This window comes from Microcebus murinus, chromosome X (genome assembly GCF_040939455.1).
Source record: "Microcebus murinus isolate Inina chromosome X, M.murinus_Inina_mat1.0, whole genome shotgun sequence".
In the NCBI taxonomy this organism is placed as follows: Eukaryota; Metazoa; Chordata; class Mammalia; order Primates; family Cheirogaleidae; genus Microcebus; species Microcebus murinus.
The window spans coordinates 59,681,241-59,704,133 of record NC_134136.1 but is presented as its reverse complement, the minus strand read 5'-3'; the positions used below and the strand labels follow the sequence as shown (position 1 = coordinate 59,704,133).

The 22,893-nt window shown below is 36.6% G+C and overlaps 1 protein-coding gene across 1 annotated transcript in view; it reads left to right on the top strand.

The window, feature by feature from the left end:
* GPC3 (glypican 3) overlaps positions 1 to 22,893 on the top strand; it is a 413,275-nt gene that overhangs the window by 251,953 nt on the left and 138,429 nt on the right. The window contains exon 4 of the mRNA XM_012764774.2: positions 15,559 to 15,692. Coding sequence (XP_012620228.1) covers positions 15,559 to 15,692 — 134 coding nt within the window. The remainder of the gene's footprint in view (positions 1 to 15,558; positions 15,693 to 22,893) is intronic.

Below are 22,893 nucleotides of genomic sequence, written 5' to 3'. Positions count from 1 at the left end.
ATTTTTCGTTCACTACTTCAGTTATTTCTACTGTAGTCTTTATTATTTCCTTCTGCTTGGTTTGGGTTCACTTTGCTGTCTTTTTTCTCATTTCTTAAGGTAGAATGTTAGGTTATTAATTTGAGATCTTGTTTCTTTTGAATGTAGACATTACAGCTATAAATTTCCCTCTAAATACTGCTTTGTTTACATCCCATAACTTTTGGTATGTTGTGGGTTTTTTTTCATTCATCTAATAGTATTTTCTAATTTTCCTTGTCATTTCATCTTTGACCCATTGACTATTTAGGAGTGTGTGTTTTTAATTTCCACATATTTGTGAATTTTCCTAATTTCCTTCTGTTATTTTTTTAATTTCATTTCATTGTGGTCAGAAAACATACTTGTATGATTTCATACATTTTAAATGTATTGAGACTTGTTTTATGGCCTAACTTATGCCCTGTCCTGAAAAATGTTCCACATGCACTTGAGAGATATGGTCTGCTGTTGTTGCATGGAGTGTTCTATAGAAGGCTGTTTGATCAAGTTGGTTTATAGTGTTGTTCAAGTTTTCTATTCCCTTGTTGATATTCTGCCTACTTGTGTTATTCATTATTGAAAGTAGGGAATTGAAGACTCTGAATATTATTGTTGAATTATCTATTTCTCCCTTAAGTTCTGGCAATTTTGCTTCATGTGTTTTGGGCTCAGTTGTTAAGGTACACATATATTTATAATTATTATATCTTCTTGATGTATTGACACTTTTATTAGTGTTAAGATGTCCTTGTCTCTAGTAACAGTTTTTATCTTAAAGTCTATTTTGTCTGATATTAGTACAGCCATTCTAGATGTCTTTTGATTATAGTTGGTATGGTGTGTATCTTTTTCCATCCTTTTACTTTCAACCTACTTATGTTTTTGAATCTAAAATGTGTCTCTTGTAGGCAGTATAGACTTGTACCATGTTGTTTTAAATCTATTTTGCCCATCTCTGCCTTTTGATTGCAGAGTTCAATCCATTTGCATTTAATGTAATTTAATAAATAATTAAATAATTTATAAATAAGTAATGAAATAAGGTAAGATTTACGTATGTCATTTGGCTACTCATTTTCTAGATGTCTTATTTCTTCCTCTATTTGTTCATTATTGCCTTCTTTTATATTAAATAGTTATTTTCTAGTATACTGGTTTTATTCCCCTATTTTTTTTACTATATATATTTTGAACTATTTTCTTAGTAGTTGCCCTGGGGATTACAACTAACATTTTAAAACAATCTAATTTGGATTTCAGTAGCATACAGAAACCTTTTTCCTACATTGCTTCATTCCCTCTCCCCTCCTTGTGCTATTATTGTCATACCTCTTTATACATTGCATGTCCATCAACACAAATTTATAATTATTGTTTCCATAGTTGTGTTTTAAATCAGATAATTGGGGAAAAAATTATAACCAAAAATATATTTACACTGTTTTCCATATCAACCTATATAGTAAATTTTACTGGTATTCTTTATTTCTTCTTGTGGATTTAAGTTGCTGGTATCTTTACATTACATACTGAAAGACTTTGTCTAGTCTTGCGTAAATATTTTTGTGGAACATATTTGGTAGTGAAAAACTATCAGTTTATCTGGAAATTTCTTAATTTCACCTTTTTTAATGGATAGTTTTGATGGACATAGAATTCTGGGTGACAGTCTTTTTCTTTCAGTGGTTTGAATATATCATCCCATTGCTTTCTTGTATCCTTACTTTCTGATGAGAAATCAAGTGTTAATCTTATTGAGATCCCTTGAATGTAATCAGTCATTTTTGCTGCTTTCAAGATTCTCTCTTTGTCTTTTGGCAGTTTGATTATAATGTGTCTACTGTGGATTTCTTTGTGTTTGTCCTGCTTGGAATTCATTTAGCTTTGTGGATATGTAGATTAATGTTTTGCATCCAATTTTAGAAGTTTTCAGCCATTATTTCTTCAAATATTATTTCTTCCTTTTCTTCTCATCTATCTGGAACTTCCATTATATATATGTTGGTACACTTGATGGTGTTCTACAGGATTCTGAGGCTTAGTTCATTTTTCTTCATTCTTTTTCCTTTTTCTTCCTCAGACAAGATAATCTAAACTGACCTATATTCAAGTTTGATGATTCCTTCTTTTGCATGCTCAAATTTGCTACTGAGCCCCATTAATGAATTTTTCATTTCAGTTATTATAATTTTAAATTTCAGTATTTCTATTTGGCTCTTTTTTTATAATTTGTATGTTTTTGTCTATATTCTCTATTTGGCAAGGCATCATTCTCCTACTTCCCTTTAGTCATTTGGTCATTTGTTTCTTTTAAGTGTTTTATCATATATAAAATGGCTGATTTAAAATTTTTGTCTGATAAGTCCAACATCTAGGCTTCCTCAGACACAAGGTCTGTTGACTCATTTTTTTCCCCTATGTATGGTCCACACTTTCTTATTTCTTTGCATGTGTTATAACTATTTGTGAAAACTGTATATTTAAATAATATAATGTAGCACCTCTGAAAATCATATTCACCCACTTCCACATGCTTTGTTATTGGCTTTTATTATAATGGTGGTGGTTGTTATTTCTTTGTGACTTTTCTGAACCAATTCTATAAAGCCTGTATTCTTTGTCATGTATAGCTACAGAAGTCTTTGTTCAGTTAGATTAGTGGTAATTAATTAATGATTGATTGTACAGTTATTTCCTTAAATGTCTGGAACCAACGAATTTCTCAGTCTTTGCTGAGAGGCTGTGTGTGTGTGTTGGTTGCAACTTTAACTTTCTAGTCTAGTTGTTGGTGACTCTGTTAGCTTTCACTTCCTGCTTGCACAGAACCTCAAGGTCAGCCAGAAATTAGGGCATAGGGCCTTCTCATGTCTTTCTTGAGGAGCGTAAGTCCAGCCTTGGGCATCCACACAGCCCTGTGCTTGAGTGTGACCTACTAGATCCCCAGGAATATGTAGGAGTTTTTATAGCCCTATGGGCATCTCATTCCCCAGATCTTCCTTTAAACTTTTTAGTTAGCCTATTATTTGCTCCAACTATTTTCCCCTTCCCTGAGGCAGCTGAAAAGTTAAATAACTGCCTCCAATTGATTTCAACAAATGTACCTGGGGGAAAAGCTTTTGCACTGGTGAGCACCACACCAGTTCAAATAAAGACAGCCTTGCAAATGGGTAACCATTAGACAGATCAAATAATGACAGTTCACTGGAATTGAAGCTTTAAAGGAACTCCAGCCCCATTCTGCCCCCTTCAGTGGCCAGGATACCAGATTTACCATGAGTGTAGGCTGTTAGTTTTTAAGACTACCTCAGGGCTGGAGAAGGATAATGGAAATAGGGAAGTTAAAATGCCACAAAGCTCACTGTTGTTACTGAGATTCAGCCATTTTCTTGAATAAAATAATGCTCCTCAGATTGCTGCAAGCCTTTTGTTAAATTCCAGAGCTATGAAGAAGCTGGTTCTGACAGTTTTTGCCAGTTTTCTCATTGGTTTTATGTGAGAGAGAATTTTCCTAGGTCCTTAGTCTGTGCCTTTTTATTTCTTATTATTAATATTTTAATTTATATGTTGTATAGCATTTCATTGCTTTTTTATTCATTCAACAAATATTTATTAATTATCTAATAAGTGGAGACACTTTGCTAAGCATTGGAAATATAATAATGAGCAAGACTGCTTTGGCCTGTGCCCTCATGAAGCTTACAGCCTTGTGAAGGAAGACAGATGCTGAAAGAAGCAATTACAATGCTGTGTGATAAATGCCATGATGAAGAAAGTATAAGAGTTGTAGGAGATTATAGGAGAGAATTGAATTCAGACTTAGAGGATTGGAAAGGCTTCTGGAAGGAAGTTAAATGTAAATTGGGATTTAAAAAACAGGTAGAATGGTTTCCAGGCAGAAAGTAAACTACGTGTAAAGGTTTATAATGCTTTGAAGGAACTGAGCATAGAATGTGATAAAAGCAGGGTGAGACACAAGGCTAGGAGTTTCTCAGGGGCAAGATTATCAAGGATCTTGTAAGTGAAGTTCAGATATATATTTTACCCTAAAGGCTATGGGAAGCCACTGAAGAGTTTTAAGCTAAACAGTGACATTATCTTTGCAGTGTCTCCAGCACTTAAAACACTGTCCAACACATAGTAGGTGATCAATTAATAAATTATTATTCATAAATAATATTTATGTATAAATGATTAAATTGATTTATAATTTACTTATTAATTATTATTTTTAGATTATTCTAGGTATTAGTGTAGAGCAGAGATTATGGTATCAGGATCCTTTTATATTCTTAAAAACTATAGAGGACCCCAAAGAGATGTGTTTATGTGAGTTATATGTATTGTTTTTTACTGTATTAGAAATTAAAACTGAGGACTTCAAAATATTCACTTACCAATTCATTTAAAATTAATAATAAAGTCATCAAAAACATATTTTTTTTCTAAAACAGATGTTTCCCAAAACAAAATACTTTAGTGGAAAGAGTAGCATTGTTTTAAATTTTTGCAAATTTCTTTAATTTCTGCCTTAATAGTAGACAGCTGGATTCTCATATCTGCTTCTGCACTCAATCTGGTCTAATTGTGGAAAATTCAGCCTCACACAGACATACAGTTGGAAAAGGAATGGTGCTTTAATACCCTTTTAAGATAATTAAGGATATGTTTCTCTGATACTACACAAAAAGTTGGCAAGTGATAGTTTCTTAAAGGTTAGTTACAATATGGAAGCTGCAAACATATCAATTAACTTTTCCATTTTCTGTTACATTAAAATCTATCTTGCACTTTGAGTGAATCATTAGCCATTTTGTGATTTTGTATCATGATGCATTGGTCATTTGAAAGACACTGGCTTACTGAGTTATACAGATCTGCCAAATATTAACACACTTCATTATACAACATCAAAACATCATATTCATTAGTGTCACCACTGTTCTTATCAGAAAAGCCTTTAAGTATTGAGAAGCTGTCAAGCTTCATAATGGGAAAAAACAAGTTTTCCCAAATTCTAATTTGTGCTTGAAAGTGCAAATTTATCACTGGCTATGAACACTGTCAGTTGTTTTCCTTGAAGTAACAGGCTCTCTTTGTTCATTTCCAAGAAAATGCCTGCCAAATACTTGAGTTTGAATAACAGTTTGTCAGTCTTTCTTTCAAGTAAAAATAGTGTTACATGAAAAAGTGTTTAGTTCATCTCATAACTCAGTCTCACATGTGCTTTTCCTCTAGATGACCATCATACTTTAGTGTGTACCAGAAGTACTTTATGCATACTCCCTATTTCATCACACCTAATATTAAAAGGACATATACGGCCGGGCGCGGTGGCTCAAGCCTGTAATCCTAGCTCTCTGGGAGGCCGAGGCGGGCGGATTGCTCGAGGTCAGGAGTTCGAAACCAGCCTGAGCAAGAGCGAGACCCCGTCTCTACTATAAATAGAAAGAAATTAATTGGCCAACTAATATATATATATAATTAGCCGGGCGTGGTGGCGCATGCCTGTAGTCCCAGCTACTCGGGAGGCTGAGGCAGCAGGATTGCTTGAGCCCAGGAGTTTGAGGTTGCTGTGAGCTAGGCTGACGCCACGGCACTCACTCTAGCCTGTGCAACAAAGCGAGACTCTGTCTAAAAAAAAAAAAAAAAAAAAAAAAAAAAAAAAAAAGGACATATAATCAAGGGTCAAGATTTAATGTAATTAATTTTTACTGCCACTTCAAGTACATTCTTAAGTGAAACTGGCTTTTTTTAAAATGTAAGTACTTAATGAAAACTACAATGACTATTATTGCAATTTGGTGTCACTAACTTGACTCATGATAAGGTGCCAGCAGTTTTACCCACTGTAGCTTTTGCACCATCAGTGCAAATGTCATCACATTTGTTTAAGAAGAAACCATGAGTTTTAGCAATATTATTAACACTTAGAATATTTCAGCACCATTCATCCCCCCACACACACACACTTTTATATAATAGATCTTCGATAATTAGTTAGTGCTAGATGAATATAAGAGCAAAACAGTTCCACCCTGTGTCTGTAGATTTGTTCATTTGTAAGGCAAAAATACAATCTGCATAAGAGATATTAACTCCAGAAGTCTTTGCGTTTGCAGCTAAATCTTTAATTTGATGAATTAGTTTCTCTCTCATTGGAAAGGGGCATGATTTCTTCTGACTTTTCTTCCAGCAGGCATTCTGCTATGCCAACTCTATAGTGGTTTATTAGTTTCTCCACTATTGTGTGTACTTCTCCATGTATTGCAATAACTTACCCTATAATATATTTCAGTGGCTTCTACATTTTTGTTTGGAAAAGCTTTACCAAACAATTTTGACTTTTAAAGAGCATATAACATTTACTTTAAATGTTTAATTCCATTTTCTGTAAACTCTGAATGATTGATTTCCAGATGACTGTACAACTTAGCTAACACCATAATGCTGTTGAAAATGTTCTATCACATTAGACTCAATAAGATAAATTATTTGTATCTGTAAGGTCAAGGAAAAGAGCGTTTGTCATAGTTTTATTTCTTAATTACAATTGTAATCTCAATAGAGTAGATCCCTCTCTTCCATGAGTTAGAGAACTCTCTGATAAGTCAGTTTCACACCTTTTTAGCATTGTTAGACATAGACATTACAGCTGTGGGCTAAACAAATCAGTCTTCTAATCTCCTTTTTTGAAGCTAACCTTCCATTCTGAAATATCAGAAAATGTGTTGCAAATAAATTTTATCTTATTGTGTAATAAAATATGAAAGCTACAATAAGTTATAGATAAATTTTAAAAATTATATATTTTTAAAAAATTTAAAATATTATTGCAAAATAAGACTACAAAGTGTATTCACTTTGTATATTTTCACATGGACACAAAATGTGTAGATTTCAAAATAACAATGATAATGAGGTTACAAAGATTATGGCAGGTATATCCTAAATAACCAGTAAGAGCACTAAGTTCTGAGTATAAATTAAGTTAACCTCTGAGAATGCATGTATTTGTACCCTATACCTGCTATCCTAGATATAGTAGACAGCTGGATTCTCATATCTGCTTCTGCACTCAATCTGGTCTAATTGTGGAAAAGCTTGTAGTCTCTTATTGTAAAACAAGAAGTAACTTCATCGTTCCACAGATCTCTATTAAATTCGTGTAAATTAAAAAATAATAATAATACACATATTTCAGAACAGTGATATCATTTTATATCATGTTGCCTGTTGTAAATTCTTCTGTATACTTGTTAGAGAATAAGAGTGAAAAGAGCAAATGAAGTCTTAGTATTATTATGAAAATAAGTTTGCCCTTAGAACCTCCTGAGAGGGTCTCAGAGAACTGGAAAGAATGGTTTGGAGGAGGTAAAAACAGGAGCTTCAGAGACCAATTAAGAGGCTGTCAGGATGGTCTATGTGGCAGCGATTCTGCAGCTTGAGTGTACATCAGAATCCCCTGGAGGGCTTGTTAAAGCACACATGGCTGAGCTCCACTCCCACGGTTTCTGGTTAGTAGGGCTAAGTTCAGGCCCCAAAATTTGCATGTCTGACAAATGCCCAGGTCGTACTGATGCTGCTTGTCTTAGGGCCACACTTTGAGAACCACTGCACTAGGGCCTTGCTACTCAACTCAGACTTCACCCCAAATCTACTGAATATGAATCTATATGAATAAGATTCTCAGGTGATTTGTGTGCATTTTAAAGTTTGAGAAGCACTTCTCTAATAGATAGTTAATGGAATTCTAGACCTGAGGATAAAGAAAAATGCACAAGTTTAAAAGTTATTTATAAGAGACAAAAAACAAGACTTAGTGTCTGAATGTGGGGAAGTGAGGAAAAGTGGGAAATCACCAGAAGTGCTTTGGTTTCTTCTGGCTTGAGCAACTGAGTAGATGGTAATCCCATTTCACTGGGATGGGGGACACAAGAAGAAGAGTAGATTTAGGGGAGTGGTATTTGAATTCAGCATTGAGTTTATTGACTATATGAAGTTCTCTTTTAACCCCCACATTATTGGGCATGTGTGATTAAACAATTATGTTACGTGCTCCTAATGCTAGGAAGAGATTGGTATTGCACAAGAAGTGTTAGGTGGACATGCAGGTTCCAATTTCAGCTCAGATTCCATTTATGGCAAATATAAATTAGTAAAATGTAAGTCTATTCTACAGAAGAAGCCTTTAAAACCTGTCTCCCATTCCCACAACATTCAGCCCCATAGGCACAAACATGCAGGTTAGAGACACGGGGTAACCAGCAAAAACCACCTACCACCTGTTAGTAATTCAGGCTCAGAAGAACAGAAGAGAATATTCTGGGTAACTCAGAGCAGACCAGACCAGACCACGTGACTGTTGAACATGGTCAAACTCACCTTTCAGAGTGGAGACCTAGTCTCATCAAACCCTTTTACTGTCTTCCACAAATCTCCAGTTAAAGAATGCCTCTAAATATTATTATATCTAGCTACCTATGTTCCTGGCCAGCTGAACCAGGATTCTGACATGCAAAGCAGGCTGCAGAAGGTAGGTAGTCCCCACTTACAGAATGAATGAGTTGGATTTCTATCTGAATGGGGGAGACATTACGCTTTCACCATTGTTTTATTTGATCCTCATACTACAGCCAGATACAGCAGGCATTATTATCTCTATTTTACAGATGAGGAAGCTGAGTTTCAAGGAAATTAAATAACTTGTCTAGAGTTATTGAAATTTTAAGAGGATGAGCTGGGACTGAACCCCAGGTTTACTGACTCCAAATTGTGTGCTCTTTTCACTATAATATTTTGCTTAGTTCAACTTAGCAGCAGACTGATCTGCAGGACATTAATTGCTTTTTGGATTCCAATTTACTTCAAGAGCTGACTTGTATGAAATGTTCAAATAATGGCACTTGATTTCTTAAAATAGCTTGATTCATAATACATTACAGATTATTAGTGAGCTTTTATCTTAATGGTCAAGCAATTAATAATGAGTCACGGCAAAATGTCTGAGGGGTGGGAAAAAAAAGCACATTGTCACCAGGTCTGTTCATTATCCTCTGTGCTCTATATCCAGATCAATCAATAGTTAATTAATAATGATGTGCTTCCTGAAGTACAAGGTTATAAATTAATTTAATGCTCATATGCATATTTTCTGTAGGAAAAATGAGTGGAAAATGCCTGCCATGCCCATCTCATTGTAAGAAAATGTATGTAATGATTACAAGCATATAATAAGAATGGTTTGCTTAGCCAAATGTTTGTTCATTTCTGTTAATCAGTATTCATTTGAGCTACTTCCATGCAGTTTGTGGAAGCAGTGCAATCAGTTGAGTAGTGTGGCAGATTTAAATCAGTAATAAAAGCCCTGGGGAAATTAACAAGACAAAACATTAACCACAGACTAAACATTAACATATATTAGCATTTTTATTATACCTGTAGAATTGTTAAATGGGCATGGTTGCTACTATTAAAAAGTTTATGTTGTATATCACATAATTTCAATGTATATTTTGTTTTTAAACTTTTAAGATTTAATTAAACTAAATTGTATGGCAGTATAATAGATGATTCAAGAGAATGAACTGAAGTTCATCATTTTATTTTAACTGGAAACCTATGGAATTCCCACCCCACTCCACCCTCAGCCCCAAGATACCCCAAAACAAATGCCACAGGTAATATTCATTCAAAGTGGATGGTGGGATCAGAGTTGATATTTAAATTGCATAATCCCAGAGGAAGTTTTATTTTTAATTCTTTAAGGTTATGATGACTCCATTGATGATGATCAAAGACTAAATTTAAACTAAGTATTTGGCAACATTTCTCAGAAAAGCACTCTCTGGGACCAGAGTAATCAGCTGGGTTATAGCAGAAAAGTTATTCTATGATTAAATAAAACTTAAAAGCCCTCAAGAGGTCCTCGAGTATTGGTGGCTTCGGGTGTGACTCTTGAGAGGGGAGTTGTGCTGATCTGAGTATAATTCAGTGGGGCATCCATCTTCTCCCTCAAAACCCGTCAAATTTTTGAGGGCAGTATGATGTGTCTGTGGCTTTTCCTGAGCTACAGACTCACTAATGGGAACTTTTCTCTTTCTATGTCTGCTCTCCCTCTCCTTTTTCCCTTTTTCCCCCTCCCTCCTTCACCTCCAACTCCTTCTTCTATTTTGAGCCATTTAAATTAAAATATTGAGACACACATATTTATTTTTAAGTACATATTTTTAAATTTTTTAATTATTTTGGATATGTAATAGTTGTAGAATTATATATTTCTTCAGAAAGAAATATAATGCATTTCATTTATCAAGAGCAAAATAGATCCATTGGAGTTAGTTACGAGTGGGAGAGAGCCAGAGATACACTTTAATATGGTAGCACTGCCCACCCCCCCCCAATACACACACACATTCTAACTTTTTAGGCTAGTACAGCTAAAAGCTTCAATTTGTTGCATTTTATAGCCATAAAATTCACCTGGAATCTTCATTTTGGGGGAAACTATAAAGGATATAGTGGGGTTAGACATCTGAATTAGAAAAATGTAGGAATTACAGAAGATTCTGTAGCCAACCCAACAATCCAAATTCAGGAGTCAGGGTCTGGGGGCATCCTGCAGGCAGCAAGCAGCAGGCTGGACCTACTAAGGGAGCTGCCTCTCCCATAGAACTTGACATCCAGTGCTTCAGTGTGGTTACTAATTCACTCTTACCTGGCAGGCCAAAGAGTTAAATCATTCCACTGTTGGCTCACAGCTATTTGAAATACTGCCAAGAACCTAGGTTAAAATTGAAGGTCAGTTATCTGTTTATCTTGAACAACTTTAGCCCTTTCTTGGAATATGTTTTTGAATTTCTCATCGTCATGATCATCATCACTGTTTTCGAATTATGGGTGGGGTGTCCATAGGACTACAGACCTGGGCCACACCCAATGCTGGGAAGCCCCAGAGTCTATTCTAGTGACAGAAATCCCTGGCATGGGATGGGGGAGGCAGAATTGAAAATAAAAACCTAGGTTTTAGAGTCAGACAGACCAGCATTCAAGTCTCAGCTCTTCCACTTAGCAACATTGTGACCTTGTTTACATTTCTTGACTTTCGTGAGCCTCAGTTTCCTTATCTCTAAAATGGGGTTACTCTGTATACCTCAGAGTGTCGTTGTAGGGTTCACTGAAGAGAATGGAGAATGGATGTAGAGTTATTTGTGAAGGACTGGGCCAGAGTAGGGTATTGTGTTACAAATGTCAGATATTGGTATTGTTGAGAAGCTTACAATATAGGCTCTCTTACTCTGCTTGGCAGTCCAGAGTGAAAGATCAAGTTTGAGCTTTTTGTCACTTCAGAGTTTCCAGAACCAACAGCAAATGGGGGACTGAGAATGAATATGGTTAGATTTTAACCAATGGAGTATCTGCGTTTCTTGACATGTCAGTAGTGGAGTACAGATATGAATTGCATCAGACCAAATGTTTTGCATGATTTCAAAATCTTTGGTAATGATAGGGTTCAGGACACACTACCCTCAAATATGGTACCTTTGCAGTTGAGAAAACAGTAGAAGCAGGAAGGTCACTCTTACCTTCTCTTCACCCTTTCTCTGCTAAAGCAGGCTGTAAAACCTAACTGACCTTCTTCTGAAGTAGGTCATAATACCATACCCTCATGTGAGAAGTGCCCATCCTATACCCAGAGGAAAGGAACATTCTTATCTCTGAAGACACAGAGACACAGAGAAGAGCCTGAACAAACAGGCCTGGCTAAGTTTCCCCCAGTTTATTACCATTAAATTATACCTTTTTTGTCCAATCATACTTCCCCACCACTATCCACTTCTTCATCAAACTCAGCACAAAAATACACAGGTTTCCCTATTTCTTTGAATCTTCCTTTATAAAGGATTATGTGTGACATAAAACTTATATAAAATGTATTTGTATGCTTTTCTCTTGTTAATCTTTTATTCCAGGTGACTCAGCCATGGGCCAAGAAAATAAATTTTTCCTGCGCTACATACTCCACTCAGAAAGCAATTTTCACCTTTTATTCCCCCAAGGGAGCCTAGAATAAAATATGGCACTTCAAATATCATGTCTCCTTCCTGTGTCTAAGGCTAGACTTATAGGTAGAGTGAAGCTGTGGGATTAGGTCATGACATCCTGCCATTGGGGAGAGGTAGAAGTGGGGTTGTAGGCCAGGTCTCCTGATGCCCAGCCTGTTGTCTCTGCACTATCTATACTTGCTGGCCAGTATATTTTCCTCCTGTATATCCAAGGACAGTGCTTCTGGATTCTGGTAGAAAAAAATGGTGCTAAGGTTAACTAGAATGATTTGCTGGCCTAGGTATGGTCAGAGGCCCTGCCTTCTTCTTATATTTCAGGATTTGTAATACTTCTGAGCGCTATTGCTTTTTCTACCACAGGTCTGATGCATAACTAAAAGCACCATTAGAAACCATGGTTTATGGAAAACGAAAAGGTTTTATATTCCATTTCTTTTGATAGAGACACTCATCTATCCAATAAATTCACTCCAACTAACCAAATTTAAAGGTACCAGCATCCTTGACTAGGTACATTAGTCAGTGCAAGGAAATTGGATTGCACTTCTTATTTAAGAGCCTGAAACTCCTGGGCAGTATACTGATTTCTAAAAATGCCACTTGGGAGGCTAGCTTCTTTAGCAAGTGCAGCTGAAGAATAAAAACCAAGTCTCCCAGCATAGCCTGGGAGATGTTTTCCAAGTGTAAAGTTGAAAGGACTTCTTTAACATGAACGCCATATCTCTTTGTAAATTATGTTTTCTTTTAGGGTCTGCTTCTCAAAATAAGCTCATAATATTTACCTACAGCTCACATGGTGTGGAGGTGAAGGATGTGGGGAGAAGGGCCCAAAGGGGGGGATATATTTGACAAATGCTTTGTATATATGAAGAATTTCCTTCATGGTAGATTTGTGGAAGAAAATACAGCCTGTCTGATAAGGTGTGGCACATTTCAGATGGGGAAGTGGGGGTATTGGCAGGACACCATTGTTTGCCCCTTACCCCACACAGAGCCTTAGAAAGTCTGCTTGATAATGCCACATTGGGTGGCTTGGGAAGACAGGTCAGACTGCAGACTGGCTACATTCTCATTTGTTCTTAACCTTCCTACTTTTGCCTCAGCTGCACCCCCTGTCCAGTAGGTTGGGGTGGGTAAAAACTTTTAAGTCTTGCTATGGCCCAGTTAGTATTCACTGATACAATGGCCCGACTTTACATGGGGAGGGAGATTTCACAGCTGTGGGTTGCACGTAGACAAGTTACTGTGAAAGATGTGTGAAAGATTTTATTTTGGTGCTGGATTTGGAACAGGTGTAGGTCAGAGAATGTGTCCTGTGCTCCTGAATGTGCTAAGAGTACTTTTATTCTGGTGAAATAGACTCTCACATTGATGTATGGTCACAGAATAATAAATAGATGTTTATGGAACAAAAATCAAGGTTCTGTCCATGAAATTTTGTCTGCAGTTTAATAACGTAAACATGTATGTCTAGAGATAGAAAGTGATAATGCACAGTCTGCCCTCAATTATTTGTATCTGCATTATACGCTTTGGAAGTGATTGGAACTTAACTCCCCAGTCCAGATAGCCCTTGGCGTAAAGCATCCTCTCAGACTGCTACCAGTTAGGGCGTATTTTGAGAATGCAGATTCTTCATTCGAACTTAATATTAGCCCAAGTCAAATAGCATTGCATAAGCACATCTGAAAAATTCAGTATCATACATTCCAAAGCCAAATGGAATATTTTCTAGTGTCTTCAGCTTTTGTTGCGTTCCCATAAAGAGAAACTATTGAGAATAGCTAGCCTGAATATCAAACTATGGTGCTTTCATAAATGGAGGTGATGCTACTCTGATTCTTGATTTTTTCTAATTCAAGGATTTATTTATATGGAAAGCTTTCCAAAGGTATACAAACTAGATGCCATTTATGCCTTTATATAGAGATAGATAACTTAATGAATGCTTTCAAGGCCATCTTGAGAAATCCAGAAACTAGGATTACCACACAGAGCCCATGGTTTATAAATAGAGTGATGTGTCAAGCCTGATAATATGAGATTCTTTCAATTCATTTCAATTAATTCACTTAACTGTACAAAATCCAGTTTGAATTCCATGGAGGTATAGAAGTGACAAAGATACAACCCTTGTCCTCATAAGATATTTCTAATATTTTCTCCAAAGTTTATAATCTATATATTCACCTTGGCTATGTTGCCTGGCTATGTTTTTGAAGACTGGGAATTCTTTTTTCTTCCTAAAATGTAGAATGTAAGCAAGTAGAAATCAAGCATCTTCTAGGGAGGCAGTGTTGCATAAGCTTTGAAGTCAGACAAATGGGTTCAAAGTCAGACAAGTGGATAAACTGCCTATTTGCCTTAGGCAAGTCACTTAACCTCCCTGAACTTCAATTTCCTCATCTATAAACATGGGGGTGATAATATTTACCATAGTATCTGGCACAAGGGTGACATGTAACAATGTTAATATTCATTCTTCTTTATATGGAAGTTCATTTAGGCTTTTCTTTGAAAGTGAAATAAATAGCAAATCTGCAAATAATTTAACCAAAGAAATCAGTTAGAATGTATCTAAGCAAGAAAGATGTCATTTTTTAAAAAATCATTGCTATATAAGTATAAAAGAGGTAAGCTTTAGAGGGAAATATCCAATAAATATTTTTAAATGAATGAATGAGAAGAATTGGAAGGAAGGAAGGGAAGAAGGAGGGAGGAGAGAAAGGAGGGAGTGAGGAAGGAAGGAAGGAAAGGAGGGAGAAAGGCAGGAAGGGAGGAAGGCAGACAGGCTCTATTGAGCACGTATATTCTTTAATACTTTCAATCTTTCAATCCCAGGCTTATTCAATGCTATGTGATTCACAGCTGACAACACTGGCTATTGATTGGTTCACTTGACTTCTTCCCTCAGGCATTTTTAGGAAAGCTGGATGAGCAACTACACTGACATTTTGCAGAATACCTTAGCTCTGGTTTTATAACAAAATACTCATAAGAATCTGGAGCATTCTGTGCATGGGAGGCTGCTCTTCTATTAACTGCCTACTCAATACACCTCTCACACCTCCTATCTCCCGCACCAGTTCTTCCTAAACTTCGCAATTCCCTTTTGTAATTTTTTTCATGTGTATAAACACCAAGTGCCATTGAAAGGCATCAGGAGCATGAGGCCTGTGTAGAGGGTACAAATGTAGACTTCACTGTAGAAAAAAGCCATTTTTCATCTTAGGAAATCTCTGAATAGGCTGTGCTCAGAAATGGGGCTCTCTTCCCACAGTCTTCAACCTTCTTTTCCACCAATGGTTCTTTGCTTTAAAAGGTATCACCTTTTTTTTTTTTCTTACTCTAGTAACAGCTTTGTCCTACTCTTTAAAAAGAAATTGGGGGAAGAAATTGAAATGCATTTCAGAATTTGTTTCTACTATCATATCTGTGAAAGAGTTATTTAATTATATTGCATTTCTTTTTTCAGATTGGCAAGTTATGCGCCCATTCTCAACAACGCCAATATAGATCTGCTTATTATCCTGAAGATCTGTTTATTGACAAGAAAGTATTAAAAGTTGCTCTCGTAGAACATGAAGAAACCTTATCCAGCCGAAGAAGGTGAGAGGTTCCCCCCTCCTCTATTTCAGTATACAGTTAGCAATTGTGTTTTAAGGTCAAAATCATTGGAGTAAAGCTTCTTAAATACATGTTATTTAGTTCTTCTGAGTGGGGTGCTTGATTAATTAAATTCTATCATCTGTCAATGTTTAAAAAATGTTGTGTTGTATTAAATAAAAATATTGTATTATATCCAAGCCATATTCAAATGTAAATTTGCCACATGTAAATATCTAGTACAGCAACACAGGGTGAAATGGACTTTCCTATTCAAGGGCCTTTATTGATTAAGCAAAATATTTTCTGCTTAAAATCTGGTCTTACAATTCCATGGCTTATTTTGTGGTTTTTTCCATTATTAACAGTGAGTCAGAGTTAAATTCACCAGAGAAGCTGGCAAGACACACTCATGTGTATACATACACGTATTCACATATACACACATACATCTACACTTCACACTTTACATACTCTTTTAAAAATGATAAAATGAGAGATCTGGTTTCTATTTCTTAAAACAACAGTCAAGGGGCAAAATACAGTTTTGTTTCTTTTTCTCTTCATCCCTCTTCCCCCCATCCAGGTTCCCTCCATTCCTTTTCTAATTTTTTGTTTGCAATGAGGGGTAGAAATCCAGATTGGATGCCTGACACAACTCTATGAGAATTTCCTTACCCCAAAAGACTGCACATGTAGCCAACTCTGCTGCTGGCTCAAGAATAACTATGCATGAGTTCTTTCTATTGACTTTGAAGGGGGTGGATGAGCTTGGCCTGTAGATGGAAAATTAAGAGATGAAATTAAGTAACATCTCAGATTTGGGCTAACCTATTCCATTCCTATCAATTTACTACAGAGGGGTTTGAAATGATAATTCTTAGTCTTATATGATACAGTTTAGGATGAGAGAAGACAGTAATGCAGCTTGAGAGGCCCCCACTGATGTATTTCAGAAAATCACTTTTTTCTTTTGTTGACTTCCAATCTAATGGAAGATGTATAGCAGCTGTTTTCAAGTGTGATTCCAGGACTTCCAGGAGTCCCAGGGACCCTTTCAGGGGATCTGTGAGATACTCCTTTTGCTAACTACATATCTATGTAAAGCTGATTATTGTTCATATACTTCAATGAAAACAATGTATTCCAACAGATTAAACACAAAAGTCAATAGGAGAATCTCCCTGTCTCCTATCAAGCCAGAGACTAAAGATATCGTGCAAAAATGAAAAGTAGTGTCACTTTTCTCACTAATTTTTCACAAAAAAGTTATTTGTATTAACATTTAATGGGTCTATAATTATTAGTTTCAAATTAATACAAATTTAATCTTTTTTTTCTAATTTTAAATTTCTAAAACAGTAATTATCAATAGATATATATCATATAAACAGAAACTCTTTGGGGTCCTCAATAATTTTTAAGAGCTCAAGGGAGCAAAGGAGTTGTATTAATCATCTATTGCTGCATAACAGATTAACCCAAAGCATAGTTATTTAAAACAACAAACATTTTTTATCTCACAGTTTCTGACTGTTAGGAATTTGGGAACGGCTTAGCTGCGTGGTTCTCAGAGTTTCTAAAGAATTTTTGATCAAGATGTTGCCTGGGAATGCAGTCATGGGAAGTCCTGACAGAGACTGGAGGATCTACTTCCAAATGGGCTCACTTTACAGGTGCAGCAAGCTAGTGCTCGTTGTTGAAAGGATGCCTCAGTTCGTAACCACATGGACCTCATGAATCAGTCCCCTTGCGACATGGCAGCTGGCTACCCCAGAATAAGTGATCCATGGACAAGAGCAAGGAGAAAGCTATAATCTCTTTTATGACCTAGTCTTAGAAGTGACACACCATCAATTCTGGCATATTTGATTTGTTGGAAGTGAGTCACCAATTGTAATCCATACTCAAGGATAGGGAAATTAAGCTCCACCTCTTGAAGGGAAGCATATCAAGGAATTTGTGGATATATTTTAAAGTCACTTCAGGGCTCCTGACATACAAACGTTTGTGACCCATTTTCCTATAGCGTAGAGGTTCTTTGGGAAGTTTTATCAAGGCCCTCTTTAGCCCCTGCCTGTCCTTTGTCCATTGTTCTCCATTGCATTCACTCCTGGCCTGAACACCTGAGTCCATTTAAGGCATTGATCTTTAACCAGTGGAAACCCCTTCCATATTTGGCTAAAGTGAATTTCACATATAGATACAGTGAGTCATTACTTAATATCATTAATAGGTTATTGGAAACTACTACTTTAAGAAAAACTATGTGTAACAAAACCAACTTTTTTTCTCATCAGTGTTATAATGAAATGACATTGAACAAAATGACAGTATGCATGGACCTACTATATGTCGTTTTGCTTAAAGTTGCAGTTTCCAATCAATGATGTTAAGTGAGGACTTACTATATGTATATATATATATATATATCTTTATTAAATTCAGCAGAAATTTATTAAACATCTATTATGTGCCAGAATGTATACTAGGCACTGAAAATCCAAAGACACAATCTCTGCTCTCTAACTCAGTGTAATGAGGAAATAGACTTAAATACAAATAATTCCAAAACAGTTTTGTAAGTGCTAACACAAAAGAATGTCCAGAGTACAGAGGCAGCCTGCAGGGAAAGACAGAACCCCTGCCCAGGGGAGTTATTATATAATGGAGACTTCATGGAGGAAATGGTATGTGAGTTTGTAGCAAAATCACATGTGGAGCGTTTTCAAATTAAAAACGCCAACCCGGTCCCATTTTGAAATTACCCTGTTGACCCAGACACATTTATTAAGTAGAAGGTTTATCAAGGCCTGCTGCCATGGCTTCTACCTTGGGCTCTGTGGGACTTATTCCCTTTCACCTTACCAGGGGTGTCTCTATGGGTGTTGATTACTCCAGGGAAAGTAGACATTGATAAATGGGATTTGGGCTGGGCACTTGGTTTTGGCACTTTGTTTAGATTCATTTTCTGAATCTGTGGCTAACCCCCAGAGAAGAACAAAGATAGCAGGATAGTAAAAAAACATGACAAAGTCTGTAGACTTGGGGTATTGGAAGCATGAGCCTGACCCATTATACTTCTCATCTTTGTTTTGCAAACTGAAGTATTAAAGTCTGAGATAGAGCCTTTTTTCTGAATTCTCTGGCAGAAGAAGAAAACAAAACAACAGGAGAGTGTTTGATTTTCTTTAACGCCCTCAAATAGGCATTGTAAACCCTCTTAGGGAGAGAGGAGAAGTGGGAATTAAGATGATCTCTTGCTAAATGCACTGCCCCCTGCAGTCTGATGTTATTAGGATGGTTTGTTGTGGCAGAGTGTTAGTACCTCTATATATTTCTCAGTACGTTCTGCACAGCATTTCACACTGTCCAGAAAAATATATGTGCCTCCAGCAACCCCCACACCCATGCCCAAGCTCCAGCCTCTGTGATTAAAAATATGATAATTGCTAAGGAACCCTATTGTAGCATTCAGTCTGCGGAGATTGTGAGCAAGCTGTCTGAATCTGATTATGAGTTGAAAAGCCCATTGCCTTATTAAAATAACAACACACAAAGAAATGCAGGATTCCTTTGGTAGCATTCAGAAGTCATCTGTTTGTTTTGTCTGCCCCCAACTGGGTAGTTTGCAACACACAACTAATCTTAGAAATAGCTTAGTTCAATTTCAAGGCGATTTGATACTCAACTGGTGGTCTATGTGTGAGACTCAGAGTTCCTTTAAGGGAGAAGTATTGAAAATATCTGTCATCAGATTTAAAACAGTAAGGATAGAACAAGATGCACAAGTAGTATAATCAGAATAGAAGTCAGACCATCACTGCTCCTTCCAGCTCTCATATTTTCTGCAAATCTCAGTTGTCAGCCTCTCCCTCCTTTGCCTTTGGAATGCCTCCCTCACCACTTCCCTTATGCTACTGTTTACCTTGTCATTCTCATATCCATTCTATTGTTTTATAGAATACACGAACAATATATTTTCCTTTTCCAAACCCCAGATCTATATTTGAATAGTCCATCCTGCATCTGTATACCAAGCTTCTAGTCTAACATGTAAAAAGTCACATTCCCTCCACCCTTGCGAAATTACATCTATGTATTCCAGCCCTCCACTTCCTGCACTTCCCTTCCTCTCCCTCCTCTCTGACTTGGTCTAAAGGGGCAATGGATTAGGTGACACTAGTAAATGACCTAGAAAGAAAAGAACAAAAGCTGATCTCAGCTCCCTGGTCCAAAATCAATGCTTACTCCCACTCCCTCTCAGACTGCTCAGCGGTGTCTCCCACCCTCTGAACAAAACGACAAAGTATGTCCTGAGTGAATCAATGAGTTTCAGGTCTGGTACAAGTCATTCTGCCCTAAATAGGACTCTACTTCTTTCAACATTTGTCAACACCATATCTGTGCTCTGCATTGTGTAAGGGTTAGGCGCCAGTGAATGGAGGAGCTCCTAGCCTAGTTAGGGAGACAGACATACAAATAAATAATTTTCATACATTGGGGTAAGTGCCAAAACTGAGCTAAGAGTGGCAGCATCACAGATGGTTTAAGTTAGTAGCTCTCCTGGGAGAGTTAAGAAAGGCTTCTTGGAAAAAGTAACTTTTGAGCTGGACCTGAAGGGTAAGTTCAAACAAACTCTCAACAGATGGAGGAAGGAAAAGAAGATGTTCCAGGCAAAAGGAACAGTGTGAGAAAAAGTATGAGCTAGTGGTCTTCAGAATGGTACAAAGTTTTAGTTTGGGGTCAAACTGAAAGGCTCTCTTCACCAGAATTAGGCATCATCTTGCATCATTCCAATTTTAGTTATTTTAGTTTATATACTTTCCTGCATTTTTAATTTTTTTAAAAAAAATAATGAGCTCATATTATTTACATTTTAAAAATAAAGAACCTTATTAATAAAGGAAAAAGTTCAGGATCTGCAGTAGGGGATGAAAGGCTCTTTTTACTTGCAGTGGTTTCCAATTACTGCTGCTTTGATGCCTGCCCAAGCAAATCATTGCAAAACAGCAAAAGCGTTTCCCCTCCCCCACAACCAGAGAAGGGGACGCTCCTCTCCAGGATGATGGAAGCCCTCCAGGGGAGATCACGTGCACCCAACTGCGATATTTCAAAATGGCTCTTGCATGCAAAGAGGCCCTGTCCTTTAGTTCCACATTTAACACATTGAATGAAACCTCCATGAGGATTCTCTTCTTCCTGAGCAGACTGCCCTAAGCACATGTTGGGTTTGTCATAAGTGAGAGCCGTAGGCTCCACTATCTATATATCAATGGTATGTTTAACATGTATGTATTAGAATAAAATGGAATTAGAATCAAAGGACATTTCCTTCAACAAATTGTTTTTCCCATCCCAGGCAACTAATTGTCCAAACTTTTTATCCTTTTTTTTCCCCCTAAAGACAATTCAGTCAAGCAGACTGCCTGTTGTCTGTCATAGGCTACTGGCACAAAGAAAAAAATCTGCACTGAGTCATACATGGGTAATTAATATGTCAGTTTAGTTTCAGGTGCCTTTTTTAAAAGAGAGGAATAAAAATCTTCAACTCATCTCCTTTTAAAATTATAAGCAGGGGGATATAAAGCTTTATCTAAAAAAAGAAAAACGTAAAGTACACTTAATTCCCAGGCTGGAACAAGTATAGGAAGGAATGACAGAAAGAAATAAAGAAGAGAGAGATGAGAGAAGCCCAGTAAACTCAGTAGGAGGTAAACTACTCCTGTCACACACTGCTGCTGTGGTGTCAGAGGACATTATCACCTGTTGTTGCTGTCCTTTGAAAACCTCATTAACTTTCCAACCGTTTAGAAAGTCTGTTGTTCCACCCTCCAAAATAGTATGTCTGGATTTATTTTCAAGAATCAAAGTTTCTTTTGGAAACGAAGGTTTATTTTTTCCCACAGTAATTCAGAAGGTTTTGCATAAAGGAATGGCCTGCACTGTAACACTGTCCTTTGGAACTCTTAGGTATTGGCCAGTTTGCTAGTGTGCTGGAGACCTGCTCTTTGTTCTCCAAAACGCTGGTACTGCCTCATCCCACAGGGCCTTGGAATTATTTGAGAACCAGCATTTATTTCATTATTCTGAGGTTCTTTTTAAATCAATCCACCTTGGATTCTAGGTAGGTTCCAATGAGAATAATACACACTAAGAACCAAAATGGACTCAGAAAACATGCCTATCAAGAAGAATAGGTTTTAAAGAAATAAATGTGAAATTCTACTCAAGAGAAAAAAGTCTAGCAGGAAATACACTCAAACGTTAATAGGATTTTTCTGGCTGCTGGGAGTATGAATATTTTTCCTTCTACCTTTCTTTATTTTCTAAATTCTCCATAATGGGCATGTATTTATTTTACAATGAGAAAGAAAACCAAAAGACTTTATTTTAAAAGATGATGGAAGAAATCAATTTTAACCACTGTTTACAGCTGTTCCAGTGCTAAAGTTGCAGCTCTTACAAATTTCTTTTCTCATCCCTCACCTGTGTGTTTATTTCATTTCCATCTAAACCTGTCTTTTCCCAGATCTCCTGACTGTATCCTTCCATTCTTCCAAGGGGCATCTTTCCCCAGAGTAGACAAGCCTCTCTTTCTCCAAGATACATTTCTCACCTCTTCTCTACCCTTTTATTGGAGGGGCAGGGGCAACAGCTTTATTGAGATTTAATCCACATGCTATACAATTCATCCATTTTAAACGTTTGATTCAGTTGTTCTTAATATAGTGACGGGATTGTGCAGCCATCATCACAGTCAATTTTAGGACATTTTCATCACAATAGAAACCCTATATATACAGTTTAGCTGTCATTCCCCAACCTTCATCTCCCCAGTTCTAAGAAACCATTAATGTACTTTATTGTCTCTATAGATTTGCATATTTTGAACATTTCACATGAATGCAATCATCTGATATGTGATCTTTCGTGACTGGTTTCTTTCACTTAGCATAGTGTTTTCAAAGCTTATTCATGTGGCATGTGTCAGAATTTCATTCCTTTTTGAGGCTGAATAATATTGCATTGTATGGATATACCACTTTTTGTTTATTCATCAGTGAATGGACATTTGTCTTGTTCCACCTTTTGGCTATTGTTAATAGTGCTGCTATGCACATGTACTTATCTAAGTACCTATTTTCAATCCTTTTGGGTTTATACCTAGGGTTGGAATTCTTGGTTCATCTGGTAAGTCTAT